The 20,978-nt window shown below is 57.2% G+C and overlaps 1 protein-coding gene across 13 annotated transcripts; it reads right to left on the bottom strand.

Moving 5' to 3' along the window:
* Positions 1–271: 271 nt before the first annotated feature.
* Positions 272–20,542, bottom strand: Atp13a2 (ATPase cation transporting 13A2). 13 transcript variants are annotated; one of them, XM_042272230.2, is made up of 29 exons: positions 20,333–20,542; positions 15,385–15,479; positions 15,090–15,272; positions 13,920–13,978; positions 13,720–13,834; positions 13,389–13,468; positions 12,334–12,411; positions 12,114–12,183; positions 11,273–11,407; positions 11,124–11,190; positions 10,909–11,040; positions 7,864–8,019; positions 6,749–6,859; positions 6,608–6,654; positions 6,340–6,528; positions 5,422–5,628; positions 4,918–5,013; positions 4,677–4,836; positions 4,443–4,563; positions 4,213–4,337; positions 3,473–3,633; positions 3,262–3,378; positions 3,100–3,179; positions 2,404–2,556; positions 2,225–2,321; positions 1,350–1,573; positions 1,112–1,263; positions 779–948; positions 272–689 (listed from the first exon to the last, which is right to left on the bottom strand). In XM_042272230.2, exons 1-29 carry the CDS (start codon positions 20,340–20,342, stop codon positions 552–554), a joined length of 3,528 nt encoding a protein of 1,175 aa, XP_042128164.2. In that variant the 5' UTR covers positions 20,343–20,542; the 3' UTR covers positions 272–551. The 13 variants fall into 13 exon arrangements, with proteins under 13 accessions (XP_042128164.2, XP_042128167.2, XP_042128165.2 ...); XM_042272233.2 differs by having other exon boundaries at positions 779–874; XM_042272231.2 differs by having other exon boundaries at positions 13,389–13,462; positions 20,333–20,518.
* Positions 20,543–20,978: the final 436 nt, after the last annotated feature.

The following is a 20,978-nucleotide window of genomic DNA, read 5'->3' as shown; positions in this document are numbered from 1 at the left end:
CTGAGATCAGGCACAGTGCAGCCACTGCTGTGACCCCCAGCCTCAGTTTAGCTATCACCATCTATAAAATGGGGTCGGACCCTGCAGGTGTAGGGCACGAGACGGCATGAATGAGAGACTAAGCTGTATGTATGCATCAGGTATCCCACCTACAATGGGAAGCACACTGTCAGATGAAATGGACACTCCGAGGTGTCCAGTGGGACCAGGAAGGGTGACCATGGGACTTGGACGGTCAGACACATCACAGTGCCCAGATCCAAGACCAGTGTTGCCGAGGCAGGAAAACCACTTTATTTGCTCCACTGACTGCAGCTCTGGCTGGAGTTGGTGGCTGCTATCTCTACACAGGATGGTCTAAGGTGGGGGATAACAATCAGCACTTCCCCAGGCGGGTTCAGGGAAGGCTGGGCCAGGCAGTGTCCGGGCAGGAATGTGACAACAGCCAACTTGGGAGCCGTGGGAGGTGATGGGTGCTGTTTCTCGAGATGGGTCCAGTCACAGCTCAGGGGCAGGGGGATCCAGTGTCCAGCATGCCCTCCGGGCCTACACTACCTCACAGAGCCGATGGGCAGTGTGGGCCAGGGCTGTTCAGCAAGCTCCAGTTCTAGTCGCTTGAATTGCTTCTTGGAGGCCCGTTTAGGCCGGAACCACCGCAGGCAAGGCGGGAGGCACTGGTCCAGCACACTCTGCAGAGGGCAAGTGGGAAGGGTGTGGAGGGGCGGCTGGGCCTGGCTCCTCCGTGGCCCTCCCTAGCATCCCTCAGTGTGGACCCTACCTCCAGCATGAAGGCGCCCACAAAGTTGAAGGCGACCAGGCCCAGCAGCAGCAACTTGAAGGAGCTGTCCGCAATGTTCCTCAGTCCTAGTGGCCCCTGCAGGAGGCCGGGGACCAGGATGAGGCCCACCAGGACAGAGCCCAAGAACGCCAGGGCCACCAGGAAGGGCACTGGGGGTGGGGGAGTCCGTCAGCAATGGCGCTGCGCCCTGGGACGCATGCACACACGCACACACGCACAACCACACACAGGTGCGCACTCGACTCAGGGTCCCTTCTCCATGCCAGCTGCCACCCCTCAGCCCGACACCCCCACCCCACCACGCAGCAGCACCGTTGGTGTAGAGCGGCTGGCGGAAGGGCGCCCCCTTAGACACGGCTGCAGCCAGGATGAGGTACTGGAAGCTAGATAAAGAGAAGACCACTGTGTTCTCGTAGTTGGGCAGGTTGTCGGGTGCGGGCACTGTTCTGTTCAGAGGCACAAACCTAGGGCCCAGGGTGGTAGGGTTAGGTTAAGAGTGAGGGGTGTCAGAGGCAGGGGCAGTACCGGTGCAAGGGATTCTGCGACTTACCAGGGCTGGGCTACCACCAAAAAGTAGCCCCCCAGCTGGATACCGGCCACCAAGGCCACCTGCAGCAGCAAACTGCCGAGAACGGGCACGCTCAGCAGCGCCCCCGGTGGCCGCGCTCGCACTAACTTCTGTGCCGGGCCCGTGCGGCTCATGAGCACAGCGATGGTGGTGGTGATGACAAGGTCGATGGCCAGGAACTGTAGGTCTCCTAGGTTGGTGTTGATCTGTGGCAGGCAAGCGGACAGAGGAGACGCTGAGGACCAGCTCTTGCAGAGCCCCATGGTGTCCCCTGTCCCCACGGAGCCAGAAGAATCCTTTCCGCCCACTGTCTGACCCAGCATCCTCAGCTAACAGTGGTGGACCTCAAGCCTGATGAAAGATGCTCCCACCGATCTACGGCGCAGTCTGATACGTGACATGCTGTCCTGCCCTCCTGGTGACGCTAGAGTCTAAAGTTCCCGTGGAAGGCTGCTTTACAGATAGCAAAACCCCAGCCTGACGGAGCAGAGGGGCTGCCTGGTGGGGCCCCTCTCTCTGCTCTAGAGAAACCGAGGCAGACCTGGATCTGACCCACTGCACCTCTGTAGTCGGGGGTGGGGGTGGAGGGAGGGGGGTGGCAAACAGGACACGCTCTGGGCAGGGAAAGGCTCTGTGTCACTCCTGCCTGGGCTCTGCCTTATTCGCCCCTGCAGACTAGGAGCTTGAGGAGATAGAGACAGCTATTAGCATACACCAGTAGCCCCACTTCTAGGGACTCATGGCCAGTGGTTTTGAACCATGAACCTGAGCCATGGCAGGTAGATGACAAGTCACAGCTCCCTGACTCCTCCCTGGTGGGACACCGGTGGGGTGCAGGCTTGGGGTCTGATGCTCACTGTATAGAGAATCAGGACCGAGATGAACTGGGTCAGGCTGTAGAGGGCCATGTACTTGAAGACGCTGAACGAAGTGTCCAGAGAACAGCGGCCCTCCCTAGGAGGCAGAGGAGGCCATCAGGGGCTCAGGCTGCTGGCAGGCCCCGCCTCACCACACCCACCAGCCCTGCCCGCCTCACCTGATGACGGTGGGCACACACTCAATACTGGCCATGCTGGAGGTGAAGGGCGAGACCACTGAAGCCTCTGCCTGGGATAGCGAGATGCCCACATCAGCTGCCTTCAGGGCTCCACAGTCATTGGCTCCGTCTCCACACATGCCCACACAGTACCTGACAGAGAGGGGAGTAGATACGGCCCGTGAAACAACTCCATGCCCCAGGGAGAGGCCAGCCTAACGACCAGCTGGTGCTTGGTAAACAGATGTAGTTATTTTAGGCATGACAGAGATGCCTGCTTGGGTACCCGTTTTTACTGTTTTTGGGATAGATCCCAGTATGTCTTAAATGCTAGATAAGCTCTCTACCACACATCCAGCCCAACCTAAGTGTTGTTTACTATTTACTTGTTTATTATTGAGACAGGGCCTTGCTGGGTACCCCTGGCTGGCCTGAACTCACTAAGCTACATCAGTCCTGCTTTTTTTAACTTGCTTGTTTGAGACAGTCTCCCTACATAGTTCACATTGGTCTTGAACTAGCAGCAATCCTCCTGCCTCTGCTTTCCAAGTGCTGGGATGACAGCACAGGCCAGCATGCCCGGCTCCTGGGTGCTTCTGGAAGGTGGAGGGAGGGTCACTAATGCCCGAGGAAGGGACTGGGACGTATAGACAAGCATTCCCGCCGGCCCTCTGGCACACCACACACAGCACTCACTGAAGCTTCTGCAGCTCGCACACTAGCTCTGTCTTCTGCTCCGGGGCCATGCGTGCAAAGACGGTGGCCTGCACCAGGACCTGGGGCGTGAGAGGGGAAGACTGGAGCATCACCTGTCGAGCAGAGACGGGCGACGCTCAGCCCCGCCCTGGGCAGCTCTACCTTGGGCAGCAGCTTGGGGAAGTGCTTCTGAAGGACGGCAAAGGTGGACCCGCTGAGGGCCAAGTGGCGGGGCCGGGGTTCCAGCTCCAGGGCATAGCCTGTGGCCTGGGCAGGGTCCTAGGGATCAGGAAACTCAACTTAGTAAGCGGGTCAGGTGACATGGAACGGGGCGGCCGGGGACAGTGCGGCCAGAGTCGGTGGTCTGCCTCACCTTAGCCCTGTTCGTGACGGCAGAGGACTCTGGTAGCAGGAACTCGAGGGAGGCAGGCTGGCCCTGCTCAGGGTGGGTGGCATGGATGATCACCAGGTGCTCCTGCGTGCCCACCATGCCACAGCCTCGGGCCACAGTGACTGCTGTCTGCAGGTTGTCCCCTAGGAGTGTGAGGCAGGGTCAGAGTCGACCACTGTCCCAGGGGGCCTGTGGCCCATCCACAAGCGCTGTGTCCAGCATGGCTGAGCTGGGCCGTCTAGCCATGTCCCTAGACCTCTTTCTTCAGTGTATGTCGGAGGAGCAACTGGGCACTCCGCATGCCGCTGCATGACCAGGGCATGACACATGAGTACTTGTGAGTGAGTGCAGGGCTGGGGTGTGTGAGAAAGCCAGGCTGCCAGCCACGGTCCTTCACTCCAGTGGGAAGCCTTCCTGCTTTATGAGGTTGTCACAGTCTTCTAGCCTGACACCACTGTCCCACACGGAGAAGGGACCTGGAACCCGGGTGGAGACCTCCCGGTGACCCCGCAGGTGAAGAGCTGGGCTGTAACCCAGGCTGACACTCCACCTGGCTCTCAGGACTCCTCTGTCCTCCTCTGTCACACAGTGACACATTACGGATACTGCGAAAAGATGGGGAAAGGACCTGGCTCCAAAAGATGCTGCAGCAGGGCATGCTGGGAAGCCGCCCACGACAGGGCAGGCTGTACCCTCCTCACAGGTCCCCGGGGCCATAATACCTGTCACCATGACGGTGCGGATGCCCGTCTTCCTCAGAGTCTGGATAACTGGGGTCGTCTGTGGCTTCAGTAGGTTCCGCATGACCAGCAGCCCCAGGAGGCTCAGCTCCTGCTCCACAGTGTCCCTAGAGGGTTAGCATCCCCGGGTCAGAGGGCAGGCAGGAGAATCAGTGCCCCTCTCCCAGAGTCTAGATGGGGCACCTGCCTCCGCACCCCCCGGATGGGTTCACCTGGTCAGCTGCTGAGCGGCCTCAAGGCTGGGTGCGATGGGCAGCGGCTTACCAGCCAGGGCCACGACTCGGTAGCCAGCGGCCGTGTAGGTCTGCAGCACCTGGGTAAAGTCGCCGGGTACTGCAGGGACAGGGAGTGTCATCAGGGCACGGGGGGCGGGGGCGTCAGAGGCTGGGACCCACCCCCACTCCATGCTCACACCCAACAGTGGACTCTGGGCCTGCCCCCTTCACCTGTCTCGGGGCTGCAGAGGCTGGCCACCAGCTCGGGGGAGCCTTTGACGTAGGCCTCAGGCTGGGTGGCCCCTGGCCATGCCACTACCACGTCCATACGCTGCAGGGCGGAGGAGAAAGGGAAGCGGCGGAGGACGCTGACTGGCTCCGGCGGCTCTTCCTGTGGGTGGGGGAAGAGCTGAGGGGCTGGCGGTGGGGCCCAGTCCTGAGGCCCCCAAGCCCCACTCATCCCGCAGCTTACCATTCCCTGTTGCCGGGGCCCCCTGGGTGGGGGTCTCATTACCGCCAAGACCTGGGTCCCAGGTGCTGAGTCTGCAGCTGGACCCTCCTCCAGGACCTGGTTGGGGCGCAAACAAAGGAGGTTGGGAACCAGGGCCTTGACAAACAGAGGGGCAGCAGGACTAGACTCATGGAAGACTTCATGACCGGAGGGGTACAAGTTAACGCGGGCTTTGGATCTGTGCAGACTCAAATCCACACTCTGGCTGTCCCACCGGTAGGTTGCTGGGAAATCCTGGGCAAGTTATTAAAATCTCCAGGAAGCAGGTTTCAGGCTTATGCTAGGGCCACAGGGGCAGTGACGAGAAAAGGTGGACACAGTGGGGCGCCAGGACAGAGCAGACGCTCAACACGAGGCTCTCCCATGACTGACGGTGACGACAGGTGTGACAGAGACAACTAGGGAGCAGCAGGTAGCATTCCCAGCTGCCCTGAGGCAGGGGCCTGGCCTGCTCGGCCTCCTCACCCAGCCTGTAGACTCCACCATCTTGAGGTCCATAGGGTCGCCCACTGGGGTGTCACGTAGCTGGCTGAGGGCGTGGCAGGTGGCCAGTGCTCGGAGAAGGGGCCCCAGGGGCAAGTGGCGGGGCTCTGTGACCAGTGGTAGCAACATTTGTCCCTTTAGGGGCACCACCCCCATTACGTCCAAGCCGTCCTCCGTGAGGGTGCCTGTCTGCAGAGGGACAGGGCCGAGTCCTCTGTTGAGTCAGGCCATGCTGAGCTGGTCCCCACACCCAGGCCGGGTGAGTCCCACAGGAGCCAGAGCAAGGGCCACGGGAGGCCTGTTCCCGAGCCTGTGTCCCTGCTGGAGTCAACCTCCACAGCCCTGTTTGGGTCTGACCATCCTTCTTCCCTTCCCTCAGCTCACGGCCCTGATGGGTCAGCGTGAGGCCTCTGCTCACCACCTGCTGCCCACCTGGTCCTTCTCGGCTGTCACCACTGCTCCGTGTGTCCCAGGTTCACTGTGTCCTTCAGGAACCACAGACCCTTGCTCCTCCCCACCTGGTCTGCCCGCCCTCATCATGGGAGTGCTCAGAGGGAGAAACTGGTCATGTCCCATCAAGGCAGCTCTGGGCTCCCCTAATGCCCGCCGTCCACACAGTGTACCGCTGGTGTGCTCACCGAGTGGGGACACACACACACCAGTGCCCCTGTCCTGGTCACTACTGAACTCCAGTGCTGTGTACTTGCCCAGCACAGTAGAACCAAATGGTTCTTGAACAATTAAATACATGATTTCAGGCATTTTATCTGCCAGGCATGAGATGGGATGGGTAGGTTGTGGAGGGTGGCCCTGAATGTTCCCACGTGTGAATTGGGTCTAGGTCCAGCAGGCTGACTGCTGAAGTGCCCAGTCCCCCAAATCTTGCCAGCCAGGCCCCACCTTGTCGAAGCACACGAGCCGCAGCTTGCCCCCCAGGTTGATGCGCAGAGGGTGGATGCAGAAGATGCCCTGCGTGCGCAGCCGACTCTGGGCATAGAGCGTGCACACGGTCATGGCGGCTGGCAGAGCAGGTGGCACCACCACCGTCACCAGGTCCAGAGCTCGGATCACGATCTCGTTCACAGGCACCTGGCAGGAGGCACTGTGAACATAGAGCCCGGCCGGATCGGCCCTGCAAGATGGCAGCAACACCCGGCCTCTGGCTTACCCGGTTGCGGCAGAGAAGGAAGATGCTGTAGACTGTGCCAAGCAGGGCTGGGGAGAAAGCAAGGGGTAAGCGGGACTCGGGCCTGGCCGGGACTTGGGCCCAGCTATGGTTGACACAGAGGGAGGCGAGCTGCCGACTCACCCAGGACAGAAAGCGCTGCCACAAACTTCATGCTGTGTTTGTAGAACTTGAAGCTGATGGGCCTCGGGTGCAGGATGGAGCTCACCAAGCCGCCTTTGGCGGTGCAGAACCCTGGGGGCAGGAAGCCAAGGGATGGAGGAGGGGTTAGGGCAAGCTCCTCCCTGGCCTGCACGCTGCCTGAACCCTGGGGTCATGACATTCACAGGGCCAGTCATCTGGACTGGGGTCACAGATGGCAACTCACAAGGTTGCCCAACCCCCACAGTTTTTGTTCCATTATTTTCTTTCTGTGGTTCCGGGGATTGAACCCTCATCCAACAAGGCGAATGCTCTGGTACTTGTTTTTTCTGCAGCCTTTATTTCACTTTCATTCTGACTGAGGGTCCCACTAAATCCCCCAGGCTGGACCTCAACTTGTTATCCTCCGGCCTCTACCTCCCCAGTAGCTGGGATTTTAAGTGCATGGCCTCTGTAGGGTTTTATTTCAGAAAGATCTCACTATTTAGTCCCCGCTGGCCTGGAAATTGCTCAGTAGACCAGGCTGGCCTCAGACTCACAGAGATCCACCTGCCTCTGCCTCCCCAGTGCTGGGATAAAGGTGTGCGCCACCAGGTCCTCCACAGGGATTTTAAGAGTGGAATTCGAGGACAGCCTCTCAAGTGGGTGGTTTCATTTACAGCCCAGAGGACCAAGTCCCTTCCCCTCCCACAGGAGGACCCCTGCTGTCTCCTACAAACATGGCAAAGCTTGATTACAGTCTGCCCCAACTTCTGATAAGGACTGGGGGCTGGAGGATGGCTCAGTGGTTAAGAGCACTTCCTGATCTTCCAAAGGACCCAAGTTCATTTCCCAGTATCACATGGCAACTCACAACTGTCTGTAACTCCAGTTCTACGGGATCTGACATCCTCTTCCGGCCTCTGCAGGCACCAGGCATGCATATGCACAGATAGACAAACAGCAAGACACCCACACACACAAAACTAAAGAAAGAGGAAGGGACCTAAGGGCCCAGCGGGGGACTGGTCAATCCTGGTGGCAGGGTGGTGGAGGGGCCCAGGCTGCAGGCCCTGTCCTGTCCTGCCTCACTGCTCCTCCCGCCTCCAGATAGGTACCTGTCCGGGTCACCACTGCTAGGACCCGGGGTCCCAGGTAGGCCCGGGCCTGCAGAATGAGGGTCCCACAGAAGAGTGTGTGCCGCCGATGGGTCTCTGGGCAGTAGGGCTTGGGCCCCTCTGGCAGGGCCGTCTTCAGCACTGGGGTGCTTTCCCCTGGGAGGGACATGGGGTGAGGTCCATGAGGGGCCCTCAGGGTACTCCCTCCCACGTCAGAGCTAAGAGCTGACTTATTCCACGACTATTCCGAAGCCACACTTAACTCTGTAACTGGGTGGGTAGCAGGAGGGAAGGGGGACTTGAGACCGTGAGGCAATCCTGAGGGGAGGCAGCCAGTTACCAGGAACCCGCTTTGGGTAGTTGGGCCGGTCAGTGCCAGCATGTGTACGCATTGGTGGCCAGGGCTTGGGAAGCCCTTCTCCTCCTGGAGTTAGTTTACCACGGATCATTTTGTGGATTTTTATACAGATCTTGCTATGTAACAAGGTTGGCCTCAAACTTGTGATCTCCTGACTTAGCTTTTCGAGTTCTGGAAAGCACTGGTGTGAGCCACCAGTATTGGTCACATCTTACTCTTTGTGCTTTTTTGATTTGAGACAAGGTCTCACCACACAGACCAGGCTGGCCTCGAACTCATAGAGATCCACCTGCCTCTGCTTCTTGAGTGCTGGAATTAAAGGTGTGCGGCATCATGCCCAGCTCACATCTAACTAATAAGGATACTTGCATGGGGGTGTCTGTCATCTCTACAAAGCCCTGGACAAGCTGCCTGGCAAAGGGGAATCCATTACTGAGTTCCTGTGAGGACAGGATTATTGGGTATCTACAGCATGCATATTTCTAATTGCACTCAAGAGCAGCCCAGGCTGTCTGTGTCCCTAAGATGAGGCAGGTGTGGGACAGTCCATGGAAGGCCAGACTTTTCTCATGTAGCCCAGGCTAGCCTCAAACTTACTATGTAGTCAATGACCTTGAACTCGGGATTCCCCCTACTTCAACTTCCTGAGTACTGCCCAGTCCTTTTGCTTTTTTTGTTTTCTTTTGAGACAGGGTTTCTCTGTGTACCCTTGGCTGGTCCTACAACTCCCTCTGTAGACCAGGCAGGCCTCTGCCTCCCCAGTGCTGGGATTAAAGGTGTGCCCTACCACCACCTGGCACCTTTTACTCTTTTTTTGTTTTTGAGGGTTCTGTAGTTGTTGTCACTGTTTTGAGATGGAGTCTCACTGTGTAGCCCGGGCTGGACTCTAACTTGGGGTGACCCTGCTTCTGCATCCTGAGTGCTGGGATTACAACTGTGTTTGCTTTCATTAGCTTATCATACAGGTAAAATCACACAGCTGGGTGTAGGGGTGCAGTGCTGTAACCCTAGCTCTTCAGGGGGCTGAGGCAGGAGGATTACAAGTTTGAAGTCTGCTAGGACTACAGAGTGAATCTGAAGCCAGCCTGGGTAACTTGGTGACACTCTGACTCAAAAACAAAGTGGATATAAAGGAGTGGGGCATGTAGCTTAGTGGTAGACGACAACCTAACCTGGTGTAGCCCTGGTCTGAATGAGAAAGGCCTTCATTAGGCTCATGTTTGAATGCTTGGTCTCCAGTCGGTGGAACTGTTTGGGAAGGATTAGGAGGTGTGGCCTTGTTGGAGGAGGTGTGTCACTGGAGGTGGGCTTTGAGGCTTCAAAAGCCTCCAGTCATTCCCAGTTAGCTCTCTCTCTCTCTGCCTCCTACATGAGCTCTCGGGCTGGAGAGACAGCTTAGAGGTTAAGAGCACTGGCTGCTCTTCCAGAGGTCCTGAGTTCAATTCCCAGCAACCACATGGTAGCTCACAGCAATCTAAATGAGATCTGGTGTCCTCTTCTAGTGTGCAGACATGCATGCAGACAGACCACTATACACATAATAAATAAATGTTAAAAAAAAAAAAAATGTGAGTGCTCTTCTGTTATTGCTGCCATACACTGTTCCATCATCAAGGAACCCTCTGGAATAATAACCCTCTGGAACTGTAAGCTCAATTGAACACTTCCTTTTACAAGGTTCAACTGGCTTGGTCACGGTGTTCTGTCACAGTACTAGAAAAGTAACTAAAGGAGTCAGGTGAAGTAGCAGATGCCTTTAGTCCCAGCACTTGGGAGGCCGAGGCAGGCAGATCTCTAAGTTCGAGGCCAGCCTGGTCTACAGAGTGAGTTCTGGGACAGCCAAGGCCACACAGAGAAACCCTATCTCAAAGTAAAAAAAAAAAAAACAAAAATAAAAACAAAGGAAAGTAACTAAGATTAAGATACAGGGCAGAGTAAGGTCCCGGACTCAACAGCTAGCTCCATAGACACAAACACACACAGAAACAACAGGAAAAAACCCCAGGCCAGAACTTTTCTAGAAACAACCATCCACTCTCATCATACTTTTAGCTCAGGCTGGCCTGGACCTAGTCATCCTCCTGCCTCAACCTCCTGAGTGCTAGGATCACAGGCATGAGCCCCTGTGACAGGCTCTTGCACGAATCTCATAAATACTGAGAGAAGCCCAGGTAAGGCTGCTCTTGGCATCGCCGTCGGCACTGGTTGGAGACCCTGGAGTACGTCAGTCCCCATCCACCTGCACCATGGCTTCCTAGGCAGCAAGTGGAGCGCTACATGCATGTGGACAAGCATTTGGAGCACACGGAACAAAACTAGAGAGGATCGTGAGTCCATGCATGCAGCTGGAAGAGCTGCAGTGGTGGTGTGAGCATGGGGAAGAGACATGGGGTACAAGCAGGGACCCTGGCTCAGAGGCCACTGTCTCTGCACGGCTTAGAGTCTAAGCCGTCCACAGATGCTGACTTGAAAGCTTAGGCACACCCTATCTATCCCACAATCACTGACAACCACATTTTCCAGGTGGGGAAACTGAGGCACTGAGTGTTTAAAGGCATATGGGTAGCAAGTACTGAAGCCAGGACTGTTACTTGAAAGAAAAAGAAAAATTCAACTGCAGCTTCTGCTGAGAGGCAGAAGATTGGACTGCAGGGAAGGGCTCCGGGCCTCGAGCAAGCAGGGCTCACCTGTCAAGGAGCTCTCGTTGACCACACACTCGCCAGCCACCAGGGCAGCATCGCATGGCATCACCCCACCCTCCTGGGGCAGCACCAGGCAATCTCCGGGCACCAGCTCGCTGGAGTCCACCCACTCCTCCTCTGTGGGCAGATGGGGTTCAGTGAGGGTCAGCTGCCCTGCCGCTTCCTAAGCCCAGCCTCCCTCCTTCCTGCCTGTTCCTCACCTCCTCCAGGCCGGCACACCTGCACCCGCACAGACAGCTTGACCATGTCCCTCAGAGTCACGCTTTGCTGTGGGACAGAGGGATGAGAAAGAGCTGAGTGGGCGGCGGCCCCTTGGGGACACTCTGCTCAACTGAACACCCACGCTCACCTTTCTGGTCTTGTAGAGAGCCAGGCAGATGGAGATGGCCGAGATGAGGAAGATACACAGGGCATACCAGTAGTAGTGGTCGGCCAGCCACAGCGCGATGCTGAAGGCTTGGAATCCGTAGTAGGGGTTCAGTGCCTGCAGGAGCGGGGAGACACATCAACACTGCATCCCTGGGCAGCCCGGAGACAGCTGGGTGGCTGCTGTTCCCCCGATCAAAGCCAAGCCAGTCTCCTGCCTAGACCCACTCCCAGCTTCTTCTACCTGACATCCCCCAAGCTGCAGCAAGGAGGACACAGACATTTGTCCCCAGACATGTCAGACCCTGGCCACGCTTTCTAAGTGCCACACAATGGTGAGGATAATCCCACAAAATGGTGCTACCACCGGAAGCAGAGACTGAGACACCAGAGGGGTAAGGCCTAAAACCAAACAGTGAATGGGTGTCAGGCTGCAGTTTGTAGAAGGCTGGGACATGATTTCTAAGTAGAGGTGGTCCCTTTGGCCATGCGTGACCGCGTCCATGTCCTGTCCTGCCCTGAGTTCCTCCTGGGAGGACATACTGTATAGTCCTTATCCTTATTCACAGGACTGGCAGGAAGCAAGAGGACAGAGCAGGACTGGGCTCTGGGGCAGGACCAGCTCGAACGGTGACCTCCTCGCTCGAGGCTGAGCTTGACTCTGTGGCTCTGCCGTGGCCCTCTACATGCTACACTCTGCATTGACCCTCCCTGTCCTCAACCTGGGCTCTCAGGCTGAGGAGACCAGAGTCTGGAACTGCCTGTCACTGCCTGTCACTGCCCCCTACTTGGATAAGGATAAGCTGGACACCAGGGTCCTTTACCTCATCCACCAGCAGCTGCAGGTAGGACTTGACGGGAATGCCGATCACATTGGGGCCGTAAATGGTCTTCCTGTAAAAAGGGAGGCCACCGAGCTGGCCCAGGGTGTCAGCAAACCCCACTTCCCACTGGGGAAACCAAGGCCCCGAGAAGGTCCAATTGGAAGACGGGAGTGTGGGAAGGAGGAACAGGCGGGACCCCGGGGGCCGGGGCAGCACATACCTCACAGCTTGGTCCTGGAGGCTGAGGCCGGAGCGGGAGCAGTGGATGTCATCACAGGTGCGGCCATGGTCCAGCAGGCTGGGGAGGGGGGAGAGGGAGGGGAGGGACACGGTATGGATGACAGGGCCTGAGCTCTGCACCTCATCAAGGCTGAGAACTTGGGGCTCCGGGGCTGTCAGGCCCCCTCAGTCACACTAAACCCTGAGGAGAGAACTCAGCTTACCCACTCCTGTGACTAGGCCGCAAACTTCACCTCACTAAGGAAGGCTAGTGATGGGGATGCTATGGTCAGTTACAAACATTATTTACACCGATGATACCTTAGGCAAGTCACTTGATCTTTCTATGCCACTATTTTCTCATCTGCAAAATGGGGCCAGTAGCTATCTGCCAGGCTGGGTAGCTGCGATGATGTCAATGCTCAGTGACAAGTCTGCCAGTGAGCTTTGTTCCTGTCACTGCCTTGCAGCAGAGGCTGAGGGAACCCATCTTCCCCTCCAAACACCCAAGTTCACCCAAGGACTGTCCTGGCTGTGTGAGCATAGGGTGTATGACAGGCAAAAGGACCCAAGTGTGGCTGGATCCACCTTCCTTGGAGCAGTTCACCACCCCTCACAGCTGGGAGCTGAAGGTTGTCTCTGTCATCCTTGAGGTGCATGGTCCACACTGCTCAAGGGTATCCCTGGTACTCTTGGTGGTAAAAAGGTCTGGCACCCTCTCCTGGCACTTCCCCAGGGCTGTCCGGGGTCACCTTCTAGCCCAATGCCTCCTTCACCCTCACATCTGGAACTCTGCTTCTAAGGGTTCAACCTCAGGACACCATGGGAGGCAGAGCCTGGGGTGTGGTGCCTGGCAGATGTACCTTCAAAACGACCCTATGAGATGAGTTGTACCCTCACCCCCCATTTACAGGAAGCAGCTGCCAGCTGAGAGAGGCTTATTGAACTGCCCAAGATTCCAGGGCAGCTGAGAGGAGCCCGGGCTAGGCCAGCCCCATCATGTCCTGGTACCCAAACCCACCCTGCTGGAGATGGTGTGGTATCTGGGGCCTCTACCTGACTTGGCAGAAGGCTTGCTGGGTCTCCATCCAGACATAGCGTTGGCCTTGGAGGAGGTAATAGCGCAGCACCTGTTTCTGGGTGGGAGGGGAGGCCAGTGGGAGGTGGCCCGGCATCAAGGAGCATCCACATGCAGACAGTGGGGAGGGACACAGGGACAGCATCACAGGAAAGAGAAACTTGGAAGTCTGGCAGCATCCCAGACCTCTGGGACCACAGAGAGCCAGAGGGACACAGAGCACCCCAGCCTAGTCCTCCCACAGAGTGTGGGACCCAGATGCCCAGAGACGGGCGGGCAAGGCCAGGTCAAGCCCAGCTCGTCACTCACTGCCTCTTTCTGACTGTGGAGCTGGGTGGTGTCCTCCCAGGAGTCCTCGGGTACCACTCCCACAGCCGCCTGACTCCGGCCATCCTCTGTCTGGGCCTGTCGGGGCAGCTCCAGGCTGGAGAGGGTTGGGAGTTATTCTGCAGCTCCAGGGGCCGCCCCAACCTCCCACCCATCACTGGACAGGACACCTGCTGGCTCACCTGCCCTCGCCAACAGCCTCAGTCTGCACCTGGACTGTGAAGAGCTGCCTGGAGCTACCCTGGAATACAGAGGTGTGACTTCAGCCTCGAGAAAGCACCCCCATCCTTCCAGGGCAGTCCCATAGCCAGGCGGCCTTGTGGAAAGCTGAGCCAATGATACAGAGCTTTCCTTTTAGACAGGCAGTACAGTATATCCAATAGTCTTCACACGCGTGAGCACAGTGTACGTGCACATATGTGTGGCGGTGCGCACAGACTCCAGGGCAGGACATCAGGGACCTTGCTCCATTGCTCTCTGCCTCGCGTCCTTGAGACAGGGTCACTCCTGGACCCTGAAGGTAGGCTGCAGGGGAGCAAGCCCCAGAGATCTTGCTCTCTTTGCTCCCTCACCCGGGCAACCATACCCAGCTTTTTACATGGGGGCTAGAGATTCGAACTCAGGTCCGTCCTCAAGCTTGTGCAACAAGTGCCCTTATCCATTGTTCCCGTTAGTTGTCTGTCAACTTGACATGAGCTAGTCATGTGAGATGTGGGAACCTCAGTTGGGAAGAATGCCCCCATTGGATTGCCTTGTGGGCAAGCCTATGGTACATCTTCTTGACTAATGAATGAATGATTTCGTGAGCGGTCCCAGCCCACTGGGGGAAGGACCACCCTGGACCTGTGGTCCTTGATAGTATAAGAGAGCAGACTGAGCAGAGCTGGACAAGCCACGGGGTACAAGCTAGCACACAGGGTCCTCCACGGCTCCGGCCTCAGTTCCCGCCCTGACTTCCTTTGATGAGGGACTGTGACGTGGAAGCAGAAGTGAGATGAACCTGGTCCTCCTCAAGTGCTTTTTGGTCATAGTGTTTACCAGGGCAGTAGGCACCCTAACGGAAGCTCCCATTCAGAGCCGTCTCCAGCTCGAGGGAAGGTCTTGTATTTGTGGGTTTGATTATGGAAACTAATGAAGCATTTTCTAAAGGAAGAAAAAGCTCCAGGGTTATACGGGAGCCCAGCCAGCCACACCTGGCCTGTCTCTGTCCACTGCCTCCCCTGGGCTGCGGAGGTACAAGCAGGAAGATGGAGGCTTGCCTTCCCCCCAACCCCCTCCTCCAAGGGCCAGTGGTTGGACTGAGCAGCCCAGCATCCCACCACTCTTTCTCAGTCCCGGGTGGCCCCACTCACCTCTTTGTCTCTTATTTCTATAACGAGTGTTTCGGCGCGGGCCAGGCTGCATGGCCTCAGGCGCAGGCGCACGCCCCACAAGGGCTTCCAGCGGAATAGCAGCCAGGGGATCCCGGCCAGCATCCAGACCGCGGCGTGATAGCCGATGGCCCTCCATGGACTGCCACAGTAGCCGCTGAGCCTCTGTGGATGCAGGTGACAAGGGCCGATGAGGCAGGGGGCGGGCCGGGACGGAACAGAAGCCGGGGCGCTGGGGGCAGGCTGGAGGGCCACTCCATCCGCCACCACTACCTACCACGGATGAAACTGAGGAGCTGAGGGGATCGATTGATGTCCCTGTCATCAGGGTCCCATAGCTGGGGGGCGTGCTGCCCATGAGCGGGCTGCTGTCTGTGGAGAGAAAGGAGGAAGGTCACAGAAGAGAGGGCGCTTTCCTTTTTCTGGTTTCAGTGCTGGGGATGGAACCAGGCCCTTGCGACGCTAGGTGAGCCACTCCAGGCCACACCCCCAGGCTGCCTCTTCCTTCCGAAGTCTGGCAAGCCTGGTCCCTCTGTACCCAGGCCTTCTGGGCCTGTGAGCTAACTGGCCCATTGGTTCTTAAGAGTGTCTTGCTCCCTCATGTGTCCGGCAGGAGCTGGAGAGAGGCACATGATTACCCTGGACGCCTGTGTCTTGCTGCTGTTTTCGTGGGGGACGGCATTTCTCCCACGTTCCCTAACTGTCACCTTCGGGCAGGGGTTGGGGCTGTTCTTACTCAGTCCCGGTGCCCAGCTCAGGCAGTGTCCAGATCCCCTACCATGTCAAGTCCACACCGACCTTGTCAGGAGCAGGGACTGGCACCGGCTGCTGGGGCGGAACCCCCTGCCCTCCCACCTCCCCATCTCCAGGGCAGGAGTCTTTCTAGATGTTTCCACCCAACCAGGCCAAACTTTCCACTCACAACTGTTTCCCCCACAGCATCCCTAGTCTCTTGTCTGCTCAGTCCCTGTAGGCTGAGGCTTCTGCAGTTTCTCCCAGACCATCAAAGAATCCTGACCTGTCAGGCTGGGTTTGTGGTTCAGAGGCTTCCTGTGCTTGAGGCTTGGTGGCTAGTCATGTGTGGGTCTCTGCTCCCAGCCCTTTTCACACGGCTATCATAATAATTCTGTCAGTTATATCTCCATTTTATTTTTCATTATTTGTGTGTAGGTATGTTTTGTGTGTGCACATACAGGCTCAGGTGTATTCTCATTCACACACACACACACACACACACACACGCTCCAGACGTCGGCGCTGGGGATTTTACTCTATTATTCTCCTCCTTACTTCATTTGAGACAGGGTCTCTCCCTGAACTTAGAGCTCACCGATTAGTCTAGGCTGGCCAGCCAGAGATCGCCTCCAGGATCCACCTGTCTGTGTCCCCACAGCACTGGAATTCCGATGTGGGTCACTGTGCCAGTTTTACGCTGGTGCAGGGGATCCGAAATCTCGATTCTCATGTTTACATAGCAAGCATTTCCCCCACTGAGTCATCTTTCCAGACTCCTCTCCCCATTTTAAAGGAAAGGGAGAGGTTAAGTAACTCGCCCAAGATCACACAGCATGGATCTGGAGCACCAGAAGGCATGCCCAGGCAGGCTGCTTTCAGACTGGATTTGTTTGTTTTTGTAATTAAACAATGGATTTATTGGTCTTGTATAAAGACAAATCTGGGAGGGGCAACCAGGACTGAAGAAGAGTTCACTTCCCACGTGCCAGAGCTGTTCATAATCCTCCTAGGACGGATGCCCACTCAGGCACATAGGGAACTGGGGTTAGGGCACAAAGGCCCACGGGCCAGGAGGCCTGAGCCTGAGTCCTGGGCTTTCACACCTACAAGGAACAGCCAGGAGCCCATCTGTGCTGCGACACCTGAGGCCTCTTTAAATGGAAGACCCAGAGAAAACAGCTGAACCAGAGGCCCACCAGTGGGGCCCCTCCCACCTTCCACAGAAAACGAATGACTGACCATGTGGTGTGCTCTAGGAAGGGACCGACCTCAGGAACCGACAGATGGACAGACAGACCCTGGTGTGAGGGTGGAGCCAGCCAGGAAGAACATCATTTCTGTCCCTTGGCCCTAGGGAGCAGCCTGGCTCTCACAGAGGGGATGTGAACTCAGGACAGGAGGTCCAGGAGGAGGTTCTCAGGTCCTTGGCCACAGTAGCTACAGCCTTGTCCTGCTAGAGGCCCCGTCATCTGCCTACAATGTCAGGGCTGGGGGCGCACCCACCCTCCAGGCGACTGGGAAACAGCACCTCAGGGTCTCAAAGGACCCACAAGGCTATACAACCACCTGCTTATTCCTCCACACAACCCTAGCCAACAGCACAACGTTCACCTCTGTCCCAGGGCTGGGAAACAGGGGTGGGGAGGTACGCGCTGTCCAAGAGCCATAGTTAATGTCTTCATCATCAACTGTCCTCTCTGCCAAGCTGTGATTCATAAAGCAGGTGAACCAGCCTCTCTGGGAGTGCATTTCCAATCTCTAAGGGGATAGTGTGTGTAGCGATGTATGCAGCTGGCCACAAAGAGAGAGAGCAGTGAGCCTCAGCCACAGAGGGCGTCGGAAGTCTTTGAAGCTGGTACAGGCAGGCGGCTTCCCACCAGGGCATGGATGCTCCTTTGACCCATTTCCCAGGCTGGCCTCTCCTTTCTCATCACCAAGCCAGAAACCTAGCCTCCAGGCCTGAACGTCAGCTCCTTCCTGTGGCTTGAGGACCGTGGGGCAGGCACCAGCTGGATGGGGCTCAGACTGATAAAGAAGGCACAGAGCCAACACTGGGTGGATCATCTGACCCGAATCCACCTACCAAGTGTTGAGGGATGGCCTCTGACTGTGGTTCACAAATGGAAGTACTGAGCCTCCCGCAGCCACTCTGCCAAAGGCTTGTCGGGAGACTGGGAAGGGGCCTGTCTTCCTCAGAGTCCCCGTGGTCACCCTCCCTCATTGATTTCTGTACTACTCACAGCACCTGCTGCCGCAGCCAGCACTGAGTGAATGAATGAATGGACTCACACCGCACACTGCAGAGCAGGGAGAGAAGGGGTCAGTGACCTTGTGCCACCCCCCCATCCCCCACGTCTCTAGCCTCCTCCTTAAAGAGCCCTTACCCTCAGCCCCCAGGATCTAATCTGGAAAGTTCCTTTCGAGTGTCTATCACACACCCATGATTTCACAAGGATGCTCACAACCAGCCAGGGAAGGAGGGAAGGCAGCTTGCCAAAGGAGGAAGTCACATCTGAGGAAACCTCCAGAGTGCCCAAGAGGACCACGCCCAGGGCACTGTCTGGCAGGAACACAGGACATCTTCAAAGCACTTGGCTTCAAGGGAAGGTGTCCCAGAGCTCGCCAGTCAGGCAGCCTGAAGCTGGCTGGCACAGGCTGCGGGCTCTGTGAGCTGCCCCTTCTCTCGGGAGTCAGCCAAGGCGGCCTGAGGGAGACAGCAGTGGCAACATTGTAGTTCACCTCAGCCCTCTGAGGGAGGGACTGCTGAGATGTTCCCCTCAAAGATGGGGAAACCGAGGAACAGAGCTGTGAAGATTCAGGCCCAGAATCAATGGCCCCAAACGGGGAAGCTGGAATGATTGGCTGTGATGAACAGAGCCTTTAATTCACCCTCACGGCCAGCTGCCTCAGGAAAAGCATAGATAAGGATTCTCATGAGAGTGGGGGAGGGGTGGGGGAGGGGCGGCGACGGTTCAGCAGGTAAAGGCACTGGCTACACAAGCCGGATGACCTGAATTCCATCCTCTGACCTCACACACAGGCTGTGGCACATGGGGGTGAATGTACACACAAAGTAATAGTACAATTTATAACACACTTAAAATGAGAGCTAAGTTTAGTGGCCCATGACTGTAACCCCAACGCTGGAGATGGAAGCAGGATTAGGAGTTCAAGGTCATCCTCGACTACACATTGCATGTAAGGCCAGTCTAGGCTACATGAGACCCCCAATCTCAAAAAACAAAACTAATAGGGGCTGGAGGGATGGTCAGCAATTGAGAGCATAGTCTGCTCTTCCAGAGTGTGCTTCTCAGAACTAACATCAGTCAGGTGGCTCACAGCCTCCTGTAACCACCACTCCCCCACACTATTAGAATTTCAAAATCAAATCAAATAAATAAATCTTTAAAAACTATATTTTTAAAATAATCTTTTAAAATAAATCTTTTAAAAAAAAGTAAGACCCAAAGATTACAATATAGCTCAAGAGCAGAGCACAAGGCCTGGGTTTGATACCCAGCACCATAAACACAAAGCCCGAGAAAGGCAGGCCAAGAGAGACAGCATACACAGAGTCACACGGCCGTGACCGCCAGAGACAGGGCTGGGGCGAGGTCACTGCCCTGGGGCAGCCGCACCAGCACCGTAGAGCAGAGGGGCCAGAGGCAAAGCCATTTGGGAACCTCTTACTTCCTGCCGAAGACTCAGCTTCCTGCTGCGGATCTGCCAGCGACCCAGGGCACCAGCATCTACTATGGTGGCTCCCCCATGGCTAGGAGCTCCTGGCCTCCATCAGGCGGGGAGAGTGTGCACCTGGGAGGTCTTTGGCTAGATTCTAGAATTTAGAGACTTTGCTCGGGTGCAGACCCAGGGTCTGGTGCATGATGGGCAGGCAGTTCTTATCACAAGCTGCCCCCTCGTCCCCCCCCCATTCTTTTCCCTCCCTCACTTAAGGCACTGTAGGATAGGGCCTGTGGACTGGGCCAGAGATGTGCTGGGAGAAACAGAGCCTGGGGGTTGGGCACGCTAGCTACTAGCACCTAGCGAGCAGCCGGGGTCTAGAAGCCTTAACTGCATCAGGTGGGATTTCGGTTCCAGCCTAAGACACTCAGCCTGGCACGGGGGCCATGCAGGGTGTGGTCCTTGGACCTAGCCACTGACAAGCTTTCTCTGTGGGGCCTGAGCCTGGGGGTTAAGAGTGCATCTTTGCCTCAGGTCTCCCCATCCAGGCCCAGCCGAGAGATGGCTTCCCTAACGCTGTTCATGCACATGGGTGACTGCTCAGAGGCCCGAGGGCGGTGCACCGCGTCCCTCACCTGGACCTGTCACTCAGGATCGAATGCATTCAGAGAGGGTGGGGAGGGCAGACCCCCCACCCCTTCCCCGGCCCCAGAGACCCTCTGGCCCCGGGTGTGCGCAGCGGCATCCTAAATCTTGCTCTCTGGGGGCCTGGGGATGAGCACCGAAGGGAGGGCCGGGCCGCGGCTCACCTGCGCTCATTTCGGCTCCTCGCGCTCATCGCCGGCCGCTACGGCCCGCGGCCTGGGCTCGGCGTGCGAGGCCCCGGGGCACGGTCGGGGGCGCCTGCTGCGGCGGGCTGCGGAGGGGCCGGGCTGGGCAGCACCTGCACGACGCGACCGAGGCTCGAACGGTGCCGCAGTCAGTCTGCGGCCGTCAAGCCCCACCCCCCCGCGGCGCCCACGTCCGCCTCAGCCGCGCGGGCTGCCGGGACTTGTAGTTTCCAGTGTGGCCTCCGCCCGGAGCTCGCCAGATACTGATTCTGGGGATTGCATGGGTGGAGGCAGGAGTTTGGGGATGGGGAGCGGTGAGGGGGGAGGTGGGAAAGGCGGGGGATGAGGGGACGCAGTCCCCAGACACAACAGAGGAGGCAGGTAGACATACAGGAGCGGGGGTGGGGTGGGGGACGCTGAGAGACAGCTGGGACAATACCCAGACAGAACAGATAAACAGAAAAACCAATATTCTGGGAGATAGAATTGTCAAAAATACAGGCAGGCAGATGGGCAGGCAGAAGGGCATGCTGGGAGACACAGGTGGAACAGACCTGAGACAAAGCAGATGGATGGAAAATGGACAAGCAGAAAGAGAGTAGACAGAAGGGAAACTGTCCACAAA

The sequence above is a fragment of the Peromyscus maniculatus genome, chromosome 2, assembly GCF_049852395.1.
Source record: "Peromyscus maniculatus bairdii isolate BWxNUB_F1_BW_parent chromosome 2, HU_Pman_BW_mat_3.1, whole genome shotgun sequence".
NCBI lineage: Eukaryota > Metazoa > Chordata > Mammalia > Rodentia > Cricetidae > Peromyscus > Peromyscus maniculatus.
Note: the sequence above shows the minus strand (reverse complement) of the source record. Positions and strands in the feature narration are given on the sequence as shown.